Source organism: Gossypium raimondii, chromosome 9, assembly GCF_025698545.1.
Source record: "Gossypium raimondii isolate GPD5lz chromosome 9, ASM2569854v1, whole genome shotgun sequence".
Taxonomy (NCBI): domain Eukaryota; kingdom Viridiplantae; phylum Streptophyta; class Magnoliopsida; order Malvales; family Malvaceae; genus Gossypium; species Gossypium raimondii.
Window position 1 is genome coordinate 41370435 of NC_068573.1, and position 19568 is coordinate 41390002.

At 31.3% G+C, this 19568-nt stretch overlaps 3 protein-coding genes across 9 annotated transcripts; 1 reads left to right on the top strand and 2 right to left on the bottom strand.

Moving 5' to 3' along the window:
• Positions 1–5087: 5087 nt before the first annotated feature.
• On the top strand, positions 5088–5985 carry LOC105799770 (transcription factor TCP11). The gene has a single exon (XM_012630486.2). It carries the CDS (start codon positions 5165–5167, stop codon positions 5780–5782), a length of 618 nt encoding a protein of 205 aa, XP_012485940.1. The 5' UTR covers positions 5088–5164; the 3' UTR covers positions 5783–5985.
• A 1540-nt stretch (positions 5986–7525) lies between these two features.
• On the bottom strand, positions 7526–11790 carry LOC105799771 (OVARIAN TUMOR DOMAIN-containing deubiquitinating enzyme 12). Of its 6 annotated transcripts, none has more exons than XM_052621512.1 (11): positions 11613–11789; positions 10439–10522; positions 9955–10331; positions 9699–9865; positions 9455–9528; positions 9215–9269; positions 9062–9136; positions 8872–8945; positions 8745–8793; positions 8411–8495; positions 7526–8168 (listed from the first exon to the last, which is right to left on the bottom strand). In XM_052621512.1, exons 3-11 carry the CDS (start codon positions 10283–10285, stop codon positions 7972–7974), a joined length of 1107 nt encoding a protein of 368 aa, XP_052477472.1. In that variant the 5' UTR covers positions 10286–10331; positions 10439–10522; positions 11613–11789; the 3' UTR covers positions 7526–7971. The 6 variants fall into 6 exon arrangements, with proteins under 6 accessions (XP_052477472.1, XP_052477475.1, XP_012485942.1 ...); XM_052621515.1 differs by lacking the exon at positions 10439–10522 and having other exon boundaries at positions 7526–7933; positions 8112–8168; positions 11613–11787; XM_012630488.2 differs by lacking the exon at positions 10439–10522 and having other exon boundaries at positions 7526–7770; positions 8112–8168; positions 11613–11786.
• Positions 11791–12913: 1123 nt separating this feature from the next.
• Positions 12914–16755, bottom strand: LOC105799772 (serine/threonine-protein kinase PCRK1). Of its 2 annotated transcripts, XM_012630495.2 has the most exons (6): positions 16449–16755; positions 15465–15943; positions 14623–14883; positions 14373–14495; positions 13455–13955; positions 12914–13261 (listed from the first exon to the last, which is right to left on the bottom strand). In XM_012630495.2, the coding sequence occupies exons 2-5, from the start codon at positions 15843–15845 to the stop codon at positions 13461–13463; spliced, it is 1260 nt and encodes a 419-aa protein (XP_012485949.1). In that variant the 5' UTR covers positions 15846–15943; positions 16449–16755; the 3' UTR covers positions 12914–13261; positions 13455–13460. The 2 variants fall into 2 exon arrangements, with proteins under 2 accessions (XP_012485949.1, XP_012485948.1); XM_012630494.2 differs by having other exon boundaries at positions 12914–13955; positions 16449–16754.
• Positions 16756–19568: the final 2813 nt, after the last annotated feature.

Genomic DNA, 19568 nt, shown 5'->3' on the forward strand with positions numbered 1-19568 from the left:
AAATGGGTAAATTACCATTTTGCCCCTAATATTTATACTTTTTACAATTTAGTCCCTATTGGATAAAACACAAAATACACAAAATTTGTTCACACCATACAAGGGCCGAATGTACCTATTGTTCATACAAGTGCTCACATTTCATTTATTTCACATTTTAGTCCCTCAAAAATTTAATTTCACAATTTAACTCTAATTACTCAATTTCACCAAAATTTCCAATACAAAACATATTAATCTAAAATATATCTTTCATTATTCATCATCAAACATCACATAACACAAATGTTGCACAACTCAAAATATTCATCGAAATTAAAAATTCAAACATGGGTCGGATAGTATTCGAAGCAACGATCTCAAAAACGTTAAAATTATCAAAAACCGAACAAAGAACTAACCTTAATCAACAATAGAAATGCCGAATCCTAGAAAGCCATGAATGAATTCTCTAAGTTCCTTATTCGGCCAAAGAGATGAAATGTTTTATGTTTTCTTTACTTATTTTAATTATAAGATATAATTTAATAATTTACTAAATTAACCTTATTATAATAAATATTTATAACATATATATTAAGGACAATGTTGTCATAAACCACCTACTAACTAAATCTTGGTCTAATTACATCTTTAGACCTCCCACTTAAAAAGACAACAACAAATAGGTGCTTTTAATATATAACCTCTAAATTTTATTTTACGCGATTAAACCCTTTTCATCGAATTGAACCTTCAAACGATTAAATTTCCACACAAAATTTTCACACTTATAACTTAACATATAATAGACACTAAAAATAATATTAAAATATTTTTCTGACTCAAATTCGTGATCCCGATATCACTATGTCCGATTAGAATCAAAATTGAGCTGTTACAGGGAAAGGGTAACATACCTCTTCGTGCTCGTTCCGCATTAGTCAAAATCTTATTACGAACCAACATCCACAAGAAAGTCCAGACTCGCTGGGTGGCTTTCAACTTCCAAATGACTTTATCACCATTGAGTTGAGAAGGAGTTGTATTTACAAAGTGTTTATAAGACTCCCGCATAGAAAACTTCCCAGCAACCATCCATTTCCACGATAATTGATCTGCCCCCAATTCCCTTAGAGGAGGGTTGCAAGCCCGTATACGATCAACCAAGCCTCTAGGGAGAATCGTTAAAAGCCAATCAAAGTTCCAACTTCCATTCGCATTAACCACATCACATACACAAATAGATTCATCAAGACAACCATTACCATTAAAATGAAATTTTAAGGCACCCAACTCGCTCACCCAAACGTCATTCCAGAAATTAACCAATTGTCATCTCAAATGCTCCAAGCAAGTCCCTTCTTCACCTCATTCCAAACATCCGCAACATATTTCCAAACATAGGAACAATAACTACGATGCAAAACCTTAGGGATAAAACCATTGATATTGTATTATTCCTAAGGATCCTAACCCACAGTGCGATGATATATTTATTTTAAAAAATTTATAATCAAATATGAACACAATTTATTTATGTATCCATGTTATATATTATAAAAATAATATATTTTTTCATAAAAAATGTATGATTTGGAAATTCTACCTCTTGTGCAAGTAATCTCACAAATGTCAGGTCACGAGTTGACAATATTTACATATATGTCCATCTTGTATATGCATTTATAAAAAAAAATTTTAAATGGTCCATATTATAGGTGAATAAGTCTAAAAATGTAAGAGACTCTAACCCAATCTTAACTAATAACGTTCTAATAATCCATTTTCCTTGAGAACAATAAGCAAATGAGAATCCCTTGAAGTTTTTCAATAGATGATCGTGTGAATTCTCAATTATTTTCCGCATCATAGATGATTCAGGACGACCCAATCAACTATGTCTAATAGTAAATGTATTTCAATCGATAAACTTCTAGTTTACTATAATACGTGTTTCAATTGCACTAATAATTGTATTGTATAAGCCTAGGGACAAGACAAATAATTTCTCCAAGACATAATTCTTGTCATATATAACTAATATGATTTGAAGATATTCAATAATTTACTCATTTTTTGAGTAAATATCTTTGAAGCTTAATAAAATTTTTCGAGATTTTAATGAAAGTAATGCATCACTTACAATAATTTATCCCTTCGATTAATTTTGCACTGCCTGATATGTTATTAGTATTTACTTTGTTTGTTAGTAAATGAGAAAAATATTTTTCTCTTTAAGTATAATATATGTTATATCACAATTTACAAGATATACATCTTTACTATTGATTTTGGATCCAACCAAAAACCAAAGTAATTTATAATCTTCAACTAAATAAAATACACCATAAAAGATGTTACTATATTAAAACATATAACATTAGAAAAATATAAAATATATATATATATTAAAAAAATATTCAAATACTCTTATCATTTTCATTAATCTTCCATTTTGGTAGAATTACGATGTTAATATTAAATTATGACAATTGCTCATTCTATTATCATCATTTTCATTTTGTATATAGTTATAAGTGCTATTATGATATTTATTTTTAAAATATGTTTAACTCAGGTCCATAAGGCCATTTACTCAAAAAAATAATTTCAGAAAATATTCATTTTATGAAATATACAGATAATTATAAATACAAAGCACTAATTATAAGTAAAATATTAATGAATTGAAAATATCATAATAAATAAAACAGTAATAAAAACTAATAGATAAATTATGTGAAATTTATTTCAAATAAATAAATATGAATAACTGGCATGTCAAAACAAAAATTATTTTTTATTTTTGGGAATTTGTCTACCAATATTTAATTGGTATTTTATTTCTTTATACTTAGCCACAGTCATATAATCTTTTATCATAAAGATAAGTAAAATAAATTAGAAATATCATAATAAATATTTAGGAAATATACAAAAACTTATATAATTTATTAGGCTTAATGGTGCAACAACCTTTCAATCTTTTTTTAAAAGGCGATTAAACCCCTACTTAATTTTTTCATTCATTTGAGTACTTGAACTTTAAAATGTATCAAAAAGGCTCTTAAACCTTTTAAAAAAAGCAATTAAGCTCCTACTTTTTTTTGCACTCAATTGGGTACTTAAACTTTCAAAATGCATCAAAAGGCCCTCAAACTTTTTCAGAAAAAGCAATTAAGCCCCTGCTTTTATTAAAATTATAAAAATAAAAATCAATAAAAGCTATAAATATTATTAAATTTTAATAAAAAATTTCAAATATTAAAATTATAAAATTATAAAAAATGTAAAATTTTATAAAATCATAAAAAATTATAAAATATATAGAAATATAAAAATTACAAAATTTTAAAAAGTTGTAAGAAAATTATACAAAATGTAAAGAAATATAAATTTCGTAAATTTTTTTATAAAAATTATCGTACCAAAAGAAGCATTTTATAATTTTTCTATAACTTTTATTGATTTTTATTTTATTTTTATCATTTTCGCCACATGTCACGCTGTGTTGCGACACGTGATGACTTTAATTGAAAAAACTAGGGGTCATTAAATTTTTTATTTTTATGATTTTTATAAAAAAAATTCTAATTTTAATAAATTTTAATTTTTTATATTGTTATTAAAATTTAATAATTTATAATTTATAATTTTTTTTCTAATTTTTAATAATAGCAGGGCTTAATTGCTTTTATGAAAAAGTTTTGAGGGTGTTTTTGATGCATTTTGAAAGTTCAAGTACCCAATTTTGTAAAAAAAAGCAGGGACTTAATTACTTTTTTTGAAGAAGTTTGAGGGCCTTTTTGATGCATTTTGAAAGTTTAAGTGCTCAATTGGGTGAAGAAGAAGAAGAAGAATTTAATTGTTTTTTTTTTTAAATTAAAGACTTTTTACATCCTTAAGCCAATTTATTACATTTTTTTATATGTGTCTAAGATTTTTAAAATAAATTCATATGAATCTCATCTATTCCAAACAATGATTAATTAAAACAAATCATTCATCGATCACTTTCAGGAATGAATATAATTGGCAACATTTTAGACTAATTATCTTTCCCTTATGTCATTGCAAATAAAGGGAATAGGATTCATTCACTTCTACAAATGAACATACAATATACTTGTCAATAATTTCACACTGCTAACATATATAAAGCATAAACAATTTAAATAGATAATTTTTATAATTTAAGTAATTGAATTGAGTTTTATGTACACATGTATAAGATAAAAAGATAATTTAATGGTACAAACAATTTTATTTTAATATTATGAAAAAATGTAACTGCAAAATAACATATTTTCTAATGAGAAACATAGTGTACCTATATTAAAACTCAATAATGTTATTTTCACTATTTTATTTTTATTGTTGTAAAAAACAAAATCTATTTTTATTTTCTTCTAACTTCTCTTTCTTGCACAATTTTGAACAATCAAATCATCCTTGTTTGCTAATTGGCTTTAATATCATTGTCACAAAAGTCATTGTTCTATTTCCTTTTTAATTGAAGTTTGTGTGAAATCACGTTTGAGTATCACATGAAAAAATTCTGTAAGGATCAAATAAAATCAGATATTATTTCGATAAAAATTTCCTATAACCGAAGCGAATTATGACCTTTATGTTTTCACATGACACTTTCCTTGTTTTTCTTAAAAAAGTGACAGGAAATGCTACGAAAAAGACATATTTCGCCAGGTAAAATATCTCAAATTGCTTATTGAAGAATTAGATTTTAATTCAGTTGTTATTAAAAAATATTATTTTATTAAATAATTATTGTTGAATGTGCAAGATTATCATTTTATTTAAAATACCGATTATTGTAGAGTTGTAACCGAGGCAAAAATTTGGGCAAAGATACTATCAACCCAAATAGAAGTGCCGAAAGGGGGATCCACCACAACATCTAATAAGTGGGCCCCACAATAGGACCCGACCCAAGTACCACTTCAGGAAGATCAACGAAACCCTAGAACGACACGTCAGCTAGAGTCGTAACGTGAAGACAAATCCCACCCCTCCCCTCTTTTAATCAATCTCACATCTCACCTTTAAAAAGAGACTCTCCTTTACCCCTTGTGGGGTCGCCTCAATCCCACGCCGCTCCTCCACCCTCTCTTTTTTATATGCTTTTTTAATAAAAAACCTAAACCTTTTTTTAAGCTTTGCTATGAGCTCTGAAATGGCGTTCCACAAATTTTCCGCCACCTCCAACCGCACTAACTCCAACCTTAACTCTTCACTCGCCGGCGAGTCTACTCCCAAGACCCAACTCCGGAAACCCATTCCTTTGACTTCTAAAGATCGTCACACCAAAGTGAATGGCCGTGGCCGTCGTGTTCGGATGCCGGCTCTTTGTGCAGCTCGGATCTTTCAACTCACTCGAGAACTCGGTCATCGCTCCGATGGTGAGACCATTGAATGGCTGCTCCGTCAAGCTGAGCCTTCGATCATTGCTGCCACTGGGTCCGGCACCACCCCCGCCGCCCATGAAATCTCTTGTGCCTCTGGGCTCACTACAACTTCTTCGCCTACGGAATCGTGTCAGCTGCACTCAGTAGGGATTGGTAGCGGCGTCGTGGCGGGGATGTATACCATGACAACGCCGCCACCGAGTTGCCGGCTGGACTTGTGCCAGCCAATGGGGCTTCAGTATTCAACTGTAGGGAGAAATGGGTATCAACATATGCCGTTTACAGCGTTGCTTTTGCAGCCGACGGCGGCAGCGGAGGAGGAAGAGCAGCAGGCCGGAAAGGAAGAGGAGGAAGAGAAAAGGCATCAAGAGTAGAGATCTCAAAGTACAGCCATCAGCCACATATATAAAATAATATATTTATTGTCGAGTAGTATTTGCATATTTAGTTTAGATTTTTAGAATTTGATGAGATGATAGATGCTAGACCTTTGAGAAATTGGAAATGCTTTCTTTGTTTCGTCGTTGTAAATTACTGAGGAGTGCATTGGAAATGAAGTATTGCCAGGTTTTTTTAAGGTTTACTGTTATTCTTATTCTGTTTGGTTTGCCAGAAAGTGCGACTGTGAATTGAAAAAAAAGTGATGAAAATGGAGAAAATGAGCCCCACCATTGATTAAATTCATGAAGATTCAAACAAGAACAATTATTTTTATTGAACTTAGAAGCCGAGGGATTTTTCCTTTTTATTTTCTTAAACTTGATTTCTTTACATTTAAATCAGTTTTTCTTATTCATTTTTACAATATTAAAAGCCGATCTTTTAGCCATCATTATATCATCTTTTATGTTATCAACTTTTTACTAATTTAGTTATTTTATTTTTAAAAACTTTGAAACAAACATTTCGATCAAAAATTATATTTTTAAAAGAAATTATTTTTAAAATTTTTATTGACGTAACACTGTGACATTAGTAACGGTCTTTCATATAAAATGCCATCTTATTGTTATAATCTATTTAATTAAATTTATTAATTTTGAGGTACAAGTAAAAAGTTTGATTTTCATAATAAAATTTCGAATAAAAGTTAACTGACTACCACTTTATTGAGAGTAGAAAGCATCAAAACACTATTGGGCATATTTCACCGATCTCCTTGTCTTGGGAACGAAAACGATTTAGAAAGAATTAAAAACTCAGTAAAAGCCTTAAAGAAAACTTCTACTTCCTTCTGTCATGAATATCCATAAACCAAACTAACGAATTCACGATTTCTTATAATCTTGCATCACGACTTTTAATTTTTAGTTTCTGATGTACTCACAATCTCTTCCTAATCCATAAAAAAAAAATACACTCAACCTCCAATGCCAACTAAACTAAGATTTAATTATCAAATTAAAACTTAAATTTTAAATTACATGTACAAGAATAGACAATAATAGATTGGAGTTATGCTCTTTACAGATTAATTCTCTATTACAACCTCTTATATCAAATTTTATTTCAATAAAATGTTTATATTTTATATATAAAGTGTATTAACTATATTTTATTCAATGAAAATAATTTTAATAAAATGAATTATATTTTAATTTTATTAAATATATGATCTAAATTTCATTAATTAATATTATTAATATATTATAACTTTTAATTTGAAAATTTAAAAAATTAAATATGATATGAATCATTACGGGGATGGTATAACGAGAGAGGGCTGACTGTATTAGGTTGTGTTTGTATCTATTTTTATTTTGGAAAACATATTCTTTTGGTATTTGTTAATTTTTTCTAAATTTTTTTGAAACGCATTATGAATTATATATTTAAATTTGCCAAAAAATATTATTGAAGCATTACCCTTTATTTTATATTCTCTAGTGGAAGTTAAACTGTTTGGACTTTAACTTCAATTATTTTAAATATTATAATTAAATAAATTTTATAAATAAAATATTCCAAAACTACTTGATTCAGAGTTTTTATAAAAAAATTTGAAATTTGCTGGTATTTTTCTTTTCATTGATAAACTATTTTTACAAAACAAATACCAAAAAGTGAACTGTCGGTAAAACAAACCCACTCTTAATGAATCAATAAAGAACAAAGTATGAATAACAAATTTCTTTCAATTTATTTCATGCATGAAAGAATTAAGCTGTGAATATTTCATAAAATTCAAAGGGAATTAAAAAATATATCATACTGTTTCTCCTTACAATACAACTATCAAGTATGATTACATTTTATGGCAAGTCAGAGGGAGGAAATTAATGGAAGCCTGGCTCATCTTTGCTGTGTTAGTTCCCAAAATTCCACCATCTTTTCTTCCTTGGAACCTCGGATGAAGGAGGATCTAGAACCACGCCCAACCCAAGATTTAGCAATATTTGAAGAATGATACTAAAACTAGGAACATGCAAACCCCTTTTTAAGTTCAATACAGCATAAGATTCCCAAATTGTCCTATCAAGATTCTTGTTATAGGCATTCCATAAGAAACTAAGCTAAGCATTCCCCTGTATTTGAAACAGTATGCATATAAAGAGTCATACACTCATATGTCAGTTTTTTCATGCAGGCCACATTGTTGGAATGTTAACACACTAGTAATGAAGGATCGGGGCAACATGTATTTGAATAAAAAAGAACTTTGTGTGGATGCTAAAGCAAAGAGGAAAATGTAATATAAATCACCTCCTTGGCAGTAGATTGAGTTGTAGTGAACTTCGGCCCAAAAACTCAAGAAAATAACTGAATCAGTACACATAAGAAATCGCAAGTGTTAGAATATACCAGCATAAAAAACGGGGTCTTCATCATCGATGTCGTTATTTCTACAAGTGACTTTTTGTTTAACATATATGCAAAAGTAATAATACCTCCAATTGGATGACAAAAGTGAATTAGAATTAGACGATTCTAAAATTCAACAAGAGAAAAAGGAAAAAACTAAGAGGTAGGCTTGCAAGAGAAGTAAGGGCTGAAAATCTTACCGCTTTTCATCTTTTGGAAGTTAGGAAGAATCTCAATGTAACAAGTGTCCTTAAAAGATGTAATGACAAAAATTCTAACGCCATACTGCAAAAAAAAGGTAAAAAAAGTTTGATGGTATTAGACATTGAAAAATGCATGGATACTTGAAGGAAAGCAAATAGAAAGAAAAAGAATTATTAAGGGTTGCTCCAGATCAAGGAATTGGGAGGGGGGGGGGGGAACAGAGGAGAATATCCATTGCAACAGTTATTTGTAAATAAATATATGGTTAATTGGTAGTCGCAACACAATCTTCTTTCAAAGGAATCTGTTTGCTACTTTTATAACGCATACCCTGTCCGCAGCAGCCTGCAATGTAACATGATCACCCCACTCGCCACTCCTGGAATCATTCATAATTAGTATTAATATAGCTATTCTCTGCCCAAAAGCTTGAAACATCAATAACAAGAAAGATTACTTAGACATCTTCTTCAAATAGTCTGTATAATCCATGGGGACATATCCTTCATATGCTTCAGGGTTAGATTTAAGCTGTGGCAAAACATGAAACTATTAGTTAGCTACAGCAGGACCGATATGTACTATATACCTTAATAAACAAATTTATTGTTGAGTGTTAGCCAGTAATTTATTCTGGGACAACGAACCTGATTCACAATTTGTCGTCTCACAATTTTGTGATTATCAGGTGTATGAAATAACTGATGTGACAGTGCACGGAACTGGAAAAGCAAAATAATTGACCATAAATTTTATAGCTGAATGCACAGTTCAAACTAAAACATAACAAGAGAACACACCTGACAGTTGCCATCTCCCTGAACCTTGAGCTCCATGAAACCATATACCTGCAATCTGGATGGACAAAGAAATATATCTAGCATTAACCTTAAGTAGCTGATAAAACCAAATTACCAAGTCAGCCAACAACACCTTTCATGAACAGAAAAAATGATGCATTTCTTATTCACGTTGCTCAAAGCATCAAACTCAACATGCTAAGATATGAAAAATGAAAAAGAGAACAGTATAAATAATACCTGCTTAACAACCTCTCATGATCAGACATTGCTTCATCAATTGATGGTATTTCGCCATTGATTCGAGGGACATGCTGCAACAAACAAATTTAAACACTATGAAGAAAATGGCAGAGATGCAGGATCATATGCATCAATAGAAATTAAATTCTTTTAACAATTTTAACTCAAAATCAGAACATTACATGTATGGACATGAAAGTAAAAAAATAAGAGAATTATGACACTTTTAAGGTAAACTTACAGGAATAGGAACCATTTGATTCAACCTCTTGCCTACTTCATCATCAAGTAAATAACCCTCAGTCAGCTCCAAAGAGCCAGAAAAATCCTCTGAATCACTGGGGCTAGAACTAGAGCATGAACTATGTGGCACCAAATCATCGGATTCATCCTGGCCATATTCATAGCCTGCACATTGTGGCAAAATACGTTCTGAACAATGATAAGCAGATAAATACCATATAAGAAATAAATATGCAGGAAAACTTTCCAGCCACCTGAATAACAGTAGTCTGTTGTTGAAGGAGTAAGCCAATCATGAGGTTCACAGGATGCTTGCGACTGCTCTTCCCCAGCATGAGAAAATTCGGAAGCTTCTGCCACAGCAAGATGCGAGAATTCTTCCTGAAGGGTACGAGCAATGACCTCATCATTCTCTATCAGGCTGCTTTGTGTATCAGTATGACTATGACCTCTAAAATAGTGTGTATGATGATAGATGTCACCAGCATCTTGCTGCACCATGTCATTATTATATACATAATTGTAAAAAGGGTCACCACCCAGAACCCAATGCACAAAATCTGAATCTTGCTGATACATAGTCATCAACTTCAAGTGAATTTTCCACCTAAAAAGATTACTTGATCACCACCTGAACAAACAATTCTCAGTTAGACTTTTGTTCACAATGAAAAACCAATTGGATATCCATCTTACATACTCCATGCATGAAGAAACAACTGATAAAAATGGAATTACCCTGAAAAAATCGAAGGCTCTGCTTCAAGAATCAAAATAAGATGCTCCAGAAATATACTCATTATGGCAGGTTAGATTACAATCCTAGGAAACAATGACAAAAGCAACTTATTCTTCACTGAAATCGAGCAAATGATCAAGTTGATATATATATATTGTTTGAGGTTATTATAACTATTTCAAAATCAGTAATTTATACAGCACCAAGTTCTTCACAGAACTATTGTTATTAGTGCTACTTTGTGGAAGTTTATCAAAATAAAACCTTAGAAAAATAAATATAGTAACAACTGATTAAATTTAGTAGGCAAAGAAATTAAAATCTCTAAATAATGAGTTTATCAGTTTGTTTTCTTCAATCTAAGGATACTTGTTCCTGTATATACCATTACAAAAGTTAGCACCATTCCTTATGACTTAAGAATCCAGGTAATCTTGTCTAAAAAGAAGCCCAAAAAGAAAAATAAAAAAGATAGTACTATCTTTTCAGGCTAAACCCTAAATTGGAATCAACTTTATCAAAAGCCAAAACCAATATTAGATTAAAAAAAGGGTTTGTTTTAATGGATTTCCATCATACCATACAATAAGATCGCGTTAGCCGTCTAAATTTACTTCAGGAATCAATTTTAATATATCCTAAAAGTTCAAAAAGAACAAAAAACCCTTAATTGGAAACAGTCAAATTAGATAAAATCGAGTTCTTTATTTACCCTTTTGATCTAGATTCTCATTCTATTGTAATATACTTTTCCACATAGAAATTTCATTCCCAATAAAATAATGAAAATCTAATGGCTAAAAGTTTTACTAATTCTAAAAAATCTCTCTTGTCCATGCCTAGACATAACTTGCATTTCTCCAACATTATTTTCGTAGCAATTAAAAAAAAATACATAACCATGGAATCAGAAATCAGGAAAAAAAAATACAACACATCAATTCAAAAAAAAAAACTTATATGTCGAATCAACCATAGAAACGCATACGAAGATTCCATCAAAATCCAAGCTTTAACGTTAAGCAATCTCAGAAATGAAAAAAGAAAAAAGAACACCCAGAATTCAGAAACACTAAAAAACAGTACCAATGAAAACCCAGAAACATATGATCATTCCCAAGTCCCAATTCAATCAAAAGAAGAGCCACAGAAATGGAATCTATAAGCACTCACCAAACCCAGAAAGCTTGAAACCTTGGTTTAAAGAGAAAAAAACAAGGAAGAAAAAGAAAACAATGAACTGTTGTTGTATTAATGGAGTACACAAGTGACAAAAAAGATAACGATCAAAACGTTTGAAATTTTATTGAAAACCTCAGGAAAAAAAGAAGAATTAAACCAAATATGGCAATCTTATTTCACGTACTTATAAATAAACTGTTTCCCGCGGATGTTAATTAAAACGACAAGCACGCGTCAATCCGACCCGATTGCATACGGACGGCCTTTTTTACCCATTAGTAATTTTTATTTTAAAAAATTTAAGTATGCAAAATCTAGTGTTTGAGATGGGAGATGTTACCTGATCCACGGCTGCGATTGTGTGATTTTAGTCCTGATTAAGGTGCTCCAAAAATGACACTTCTGACCTTTTATTTGAATTCAATTTAACGTCCAAAATGGTCCAAAAAAAAATCCCACAACCGCCTTACCATTTGATTAATGGATAATTTAGTTTAATTATTTTAACAGTTGCATTTTTATATATATTTAGAATTTCCTCTGGAATTTATTTATTTTCATATTTTAAAATATAAGTTTAATTAATAACACCATTAAAATTATTCTTGCTAAATTCAAATTCATTGAACAATTTTTCTATTTTATTACATGACTATTAAATAAATATTTTGTTATTTAAAACTATTACAAAATTTAAAAAAAAGCTATTGAATTTGAATTTTAAAATTGAAAGATAAAAAAATAAGTTTTAGAAAATAGAGTCAAATATGCAAAGGAGGAAAAAGTTAAACATATTTATATTTTAAATTAAAAGAATAAAATTAAATATTGCCGCCATAATATAATTAATAATTTAAATTTCTACTAAAATATTTAATTTGGTGTTGAAGTTGATGGTTGTCCTAGGGCAGGACAGCAAGTGGCAGTTGATATTTATTGACACTCCAAATTTTTGTTATTTTTCAAAACTTCTATATTACTTTTAATTAATATCAAATTATGTTTCATTATTTGTGGTCTGACGATGATGTCGTCTGTCTCATTATCATTTTTAACATGAATTAAAGGACAAAAAGATTAATCTAGTTTTTTAAAGGATGATATGAGAGCCTTCAACATGTTATGAAAGGGCACAACTGAATCCTGTCAAGTGTCAACAAAGTAGGAAAAAAAACCAAAAATCCAATTCTTTTTTATCATATATATAAACTATGAAGCATATGTTAATTTTTAGTAAGCTTGCATTGGATGGTGATCAACTTTTGAAAATAATAATAAAAGAAGTGAGCATATTACAAGATAAAATATGAAGCACCCATTTCTTGAAAAAGATATAATGCTGTTAGCAAATACAAGACTGGTAGTGATGTGAACAAATTACAAGGCTTCTTGTTACACGCTATTAAGGTTTCCAAGCAAAAAAATAAAAGGTTTTCTCTCAAGTGCTCATATGAATTCAGACCCAACACCCAAATTCTGATCTTTCTTTTTGGTACAAAACAGACCTCAGTGCGAGAATCGGAGAATGGATTGCAGATGTTGAGATTAGAACTAACAAAGCTAAATTCTGGGTTCAAATTCTACTTCTTTAAGCACCATTACCAGCCACTTAAACCAAAACGAGAATGTTCAATGGGTTCCTATAAGAAGTTGCAAAGAAGCTTTTTCACATCTATATTCTGAGAGCACTTCCATACATATGAAAAAAGAAGAGAATATTGCTTATGCATATGTATATTTGTACATGAAGTTTGATTGCATTGCGCAGTAAAGTCCTATATCTAACCAACTGAAAATGCTCTAGGCCTGGTTTGCTTAAAACCTTGAAATTACCTGTTGTTAGCATGTTCTTATGAGCTTTGGAGTCCATGACCAAACAAACTTTTCACCGCTTCTAAAATCTATAATCCTTCTTTTACGTTCCCTAGCAGTTTCCAGAGAGACATCATTCAATGGTGGTTCAGGAGTTCTGGGTCCTGCTGATGATGCTTCCACAATCCGATTCACCATTTCTAAGACCTCACTCATCTTAGGGCGTGACTTTGGGTTTCTGACTAAGCATCGGTTGGCCACAACCGCAAGCCTTTGAGCAGACTTGAGTTGGTATTTCCCTTTCAGTCTAGGGTCCAATATCAACTGGAATTTCCTATCAGATAGGTACGGCTTCACCCATTCCAATAGCCTTTGCTCATTCTTGGGACGGTTTTTGTCTAAGGGGCGCCTGCCAGTAATGAGTTCATAGAGGAAGACCCCATAGCTCCACACATCAATCTTGGATGTTAAACGTCCTGTTTGGATGTATTCAGGAGCCGCATATCCCATTGTTCCAACAACCTGCCAAAGATCATCAGTTTGATTCGTGGAAGGATTAATGAATAGATATTGAAATATTACCATCATTCTACCAAGCAATTTTGACTGCATAAACTGAACATTTAACACCTAACCAAAAACAGAAACCAATTTTTTCCTCATGTAATTAGAGATTAACCTGGTTGTGTTTTCATTATCGAAGGGCACCTTTCTTTTATCTTAAAAAGAATGAAACCATCCATTTGTTTCAGATATGCTCTTAAGGCAAATACAACATCATCTAAACTTATTAAAGAAAATTTTCTTCATGAAAATTAGAAACTTTTGGAGGTTTACACCATTAAGACACCTACTAGAGATGATAAGAAAATTTGAGTACTCAAAATGAACAGAGACTGAAGGGATACACTTCAAGTAGGTCAATTTGCTTGAACATACCGCCGTTGAGATATGAGTTAATCCTTCAGAAGGGCCCAACCTGGCTAATCCAAAGTCAGAGAGCTTTGCATTCCATTGCTCATCTAGAAGGATATTAGATGATTTAAAATCCCTGAAGATGATCTGTAGTGAAATTTGATAAAGAAAACCTATATTAGTATCATAAGATATAGTCCAGAGACTATTTTCAATGCAATAGGTACAACGCAATACCAGTAATATCTATACTGGAAACTTAAAAACATTATACCTGGAAGTCCATTCCTTCATGTAGGTATGCTAACCCACGAGCAGCATCTTGGGCTATTTTCAATCTCATTGCCCAGGAAAGAGTTGTTTCTGACCGCACAGATAAATGGTTTTCCACACTTCTATTAGGCATATATTCATATATCAAAAGCCGTTGGATTCCTCTTTCATCGTCTTCAGCACAGTAACCAACTAGCTTCACAAGATTCGGATGCTCAACCACACCAAGGACATTTACTTCGGTCACCCACTCCTTGTGGCCCTGCCAATTAAAACATGGGATTGTTAAGTTTATAAAAGTTATTAACTCTCAGCTCAAAATCACAAGAGGCAATTTATTTTTACAGTCAGTATCTTGCATGCATCATGCAGTAGCACCAATGCATCGATATTTTCTGGAAAAATGTACACTTTTCCTCATCTCTGAGTACAATTTGTGAGGCACCGTACTAAGGCATCAATTTTGACTAGTAGATAGTCAAATTCATTCAGTGGTTGAAAAATCCAGCTCTACCTTTTATTTATTATAGAATTTATTTTGGCTAAGTTATTACTGGTCACATAATTATGTTCCAAGCCATCAAATTGAGTTCAAAGGGGTCTAGACAAACCAGGCAGACTCTTTTCAACAAGGAAGGTCACTCAGAATACAAAGAAAAACCAGGATGGAACCTGTTTTCGATAGAACTGAGATACATGAATATGCATATGACATCAAAACTCTCCACTATAACGACTCAAAATATCAACAATTGTACCTATGGAATTTCAAAAGATAAATACTAGAAGGCAAATTAATCCAGAAGAGAAACTTTCAATATGTTGTAAGTCAAGAAGCCTTGCCTGCAAACCCCTTTTACCAAGCTGTTTCACTGCTACTTCGATCTTTTCAGACGGATCTTCAGGACTCTTGAGAGAACCCTTGTAAACACAGCCAAATCCACCCTCTCCGAGCATGAAAGAGCGGCTAAAGTTCTTGGTTGCAGATTTAAGCTCAGAAACTGTGAACACTCTGAGATTGCTAGGTCTTTGAGACATGCTAGGAAAATAGGACCGCCCCATTGACTCACTGCTGACGCCTGAGACATTCTGAGAGTTCAATTCAGATCCAGACCTTGCTATTTCGCGATCAGTGCACAAGGAGTTCAGAGACCGGTTTGAAAGTGATCTGGGGGTCTTTGGTTCATCTTTTTTATACCAATTGGGGAATGTAAAACACTTCATAGCTCTCAAATGATTAAACACAACAAATTCCACAGTGGGAACCCGGATGCAGATAAGAGATAGATATGATCAAGCAAATCAAAGATTACCAACACAACCTGCAAAGTCAAGAGCTAATCATAAGAAGAAAGTTTTTTGTCTACAGACGAAAAACTAGACCCAAAGTTAATGGCTTGGCATGCCAATAAAATGAAGAACACACCATGAATAACAAATTCCAAGGAAAACTCAAATTCACATTTTCAGTCAAAGATCCATGGCAAACTGCTAAAAAACGCACGAGCTTATAGCTAACTAGATTAAGCATATTCACATAATACATATTGAGAAGGCAAGTAAAAGCACGAAAGTTTCTAAATTTTATAAACGAAAAGACAAGGTATAAATTGTAATGATTCCAAGGAATCCCACCTCCTAAGCCTTAGAGATATCATCACATAAGCTACCAAAACTACCTTTATGGATCATAATCAACAGTCAAGAAAAATAAAAGCCAAAAGAAAAAAAAAATCGGAAATTATGCTTCTTAATTTCGGAACAGATCTTTATTAAGACTACATAATTAATAAGACAAAAATGGATGAAATTAAACTGTAATCTCACCTTCAATTATCTTGTTTGGAAAGACAGAAAATTGGCTATTGAACTTGAACAAGCATCGAAATTTAAGGATTTGAAGGAAAACCCATTATTTTATTCCAACGCCCCCAAAAAGACCTGGAAAATGCTTGAAATTTATGAAAGAACGGTGTCGAATTCTATAAAAGAAGTCCGAACACGGCAGCTCAGGTAACAAGTCATATGACCAACCAAAATTTATTAAAAAGAAAATCACGAAAAAAAGAGAAAATAACCCAATTATTTGAAGAGAAACAAGTAGTAAAGTGTGAACGAGTAGCTTGAAAATGAGGGGCCTAAAAATAAGAGGGCTGGTTTTATTTTAGCGTTTAAAAAGGAAGGAGCCAAGAAAATTCTTGCTTCCGTGAACCGTGATGCTTACGATGGTCATCCAAGTCAACGTGGTCTTTAAATTACCAACTTTTGTAATCATTTCATTGAATACATGCATACATGATACATACCTATATCCCGTCGAATTCCACTGCCATTGACGTGAGGTAAACCTTTAAAATATTTTTCCCACCCTTGATTTAAATCTCAAAAACATATCCTAAAATCAAATTTCCAGCATCTCTTTTATCATTTGTTTCTATTTTTAACCAATTATATTATACGTCAACTCTTCAAAAAACATACTTTAATAGTCGTCTCTTGTATTGACTACCGAGTGTAGGGGAAGAAGTGAACAAAAATGCTAATCAATCTGAATTTTACATATTCTCTCTCTCTACCGACATTTCGTTACCTTGCCGCTAAAATATTTTTTCTATATCAGATTTATTGAAAATATTTTATAAAAGCTGTTTTAAATTAAATAAATATATATTTGAGAATTTATTATCTTTTTATTATTTAATTGAGTTTATTTTTATATTAATAAATTTATATTTAAAATTATTTATATATATATTACAATAATTTATTTATGAATAAATAAATCAAATTAAATATATAATAATACTCAATTATTAAGCTAGAATATTAACCGTCATAAATTGAAAACAATCAAAGTAAATAAATTATTTTTAATTGTGTTATAAAAAATAAAAAACAAAAATTGAATAATTATAAATTAGCTTCCAAACCACAATTAATACTAGAAATTAATAATATTATCCAAATGCATAATTAGTACACCACATAATAACAACAACATTGTCCAAGTGCATAACTATTATTACACCACATTAAAGTATCAATATCTTCAACCTTGAGAAAATTTTTGAAGCTAAATTTTTCTATGCTTCTTACTTTTAACTAAAAAAGTTTTGGCCTCGGATTCATGACCCACAAGATAATCAAACACATTACAAAGGAAGTTATCATCAAATCCTTCTACCTCCATCAACATCACTTCTTCATAAAGATGTGGTGTCTTATCCGCAGTAAATTTTTCCAAAGCATTAACAATTTTGTCAAGTTGTTCACCCACAAATTTAATTTGTTCATCAACAACACTTTCTTAAACATTTTTTCTTTTACGTTTAGATGTGCTAGATGGAGATACTTTTGTTCTTACCTCCCCAATCTCTTTATTGTCGCAGCCTATAGGCACTGAATCTTGGTTATCATCATCCAAATCTGTCAACAAATGTTTTGGCAAAACTCCCAGTTGCCATATCTTTGCCAACAACCAAAGTCATTTCATCATAATGATCAATGCTTTTATTCAAAAATGGCTCATACTTCTTGTGTGCCTGTTGGATATTATACACAATTAGAATAACAAGTAAAAAACAATTGAAATATACTTAACATATATATATATACATTACCATCACTGCTGCATCATATGTCACTCTATCACATGTGATCATTTTCATGTTATCATCTCATCCAAAACCATTTTCAACCCCAATTGTGTATATAATCTGCCACTGGTTTTTTATAGTCCTCAAATGATTTTCCACATGCTTTGCATCGCATTGGACTTGAAATCTTTTAGAAATAGCTAAGGCAACTCGATTAATAGAAACTGCTTTAAAAGTGTTAGAAGGCTTATTTCCTTTCTGGGCCTCCTCTGCTAGAATTTCAATAAAAAAATGTCTCTTCTTTGTTGTCCTTACCCATTCTACATTAATAATTGTCATTGTCAATCATTTCAATATCCAACAAGCTTAAAACATAATAAATTCAATATCTAACAAATTTAAGACATAATAATTTCAAAACCAACAAACTAATTTTTCAATATCATTATCCAACCAACATTAAAAAATAATAATTTTAATACTAAAACATACATAATATAAAAACAATAACCCTAAGCCCTAAACCTACCTAATATTTCTAGCCATATAACCAATCCACATAGTTTATGCAATTTCCTCTCTCTTAACAGACCATTCTCTTGCTTATTCTCTTTCTTCTCGCCCCATAAGAGATGGTATTATCAAATTATACTCAGGTTCCTCGTATAATCCTTGATTAAGTAAATCACTAGGATCAGCTCCCATTATATGATTATGAATGATACAACAAGTCAAAACTATATCTACTTGAGTTTGAAAATTCCAAAACGGTTCAGCATCTAATACACAAAAATGTTTCTTCAAAATCCCAAAAACATGTTCAATAATGATTCGCAATGATGAATGACGAAGATTAAAGAGTTCATTTGCATTTTTTGGCCCCTGAGCACTAAACTCTTTTAAATGATATCGGACACCACGATATGAGGTAATATATCCATTTCGGATGTCATATCCAGCATCAGCAAGATAATATTTACCTACAATTTTACAAAACATAATTATTACTAATAAATTATGAGCTTACTTGAACTATTTGGTATTTAATGTTCATTCTTACCTTTCGGAATTCTTAATCCCCTTGGGCGTAAAAGTGCATCACTTAAAATACGAGAATCATGTGCACTACCTTCTCAACCAGCTAGAACATAGGAAAATTTCAAATCAAATGTAATGGCAGCCAATACATTTTGTGTCGTCCCCCTTTTACGGCTATGAAATCTTCCTTGAATGCTAAGTGGAACGTATGCACGAACATGAGTTCCATCTAATTCTCCAATACAATCTTTAAAATAAGGATAAAACCTTGGATTGTTTCTGATTTCACTAGGAGTTGACTCATCAGGTAATC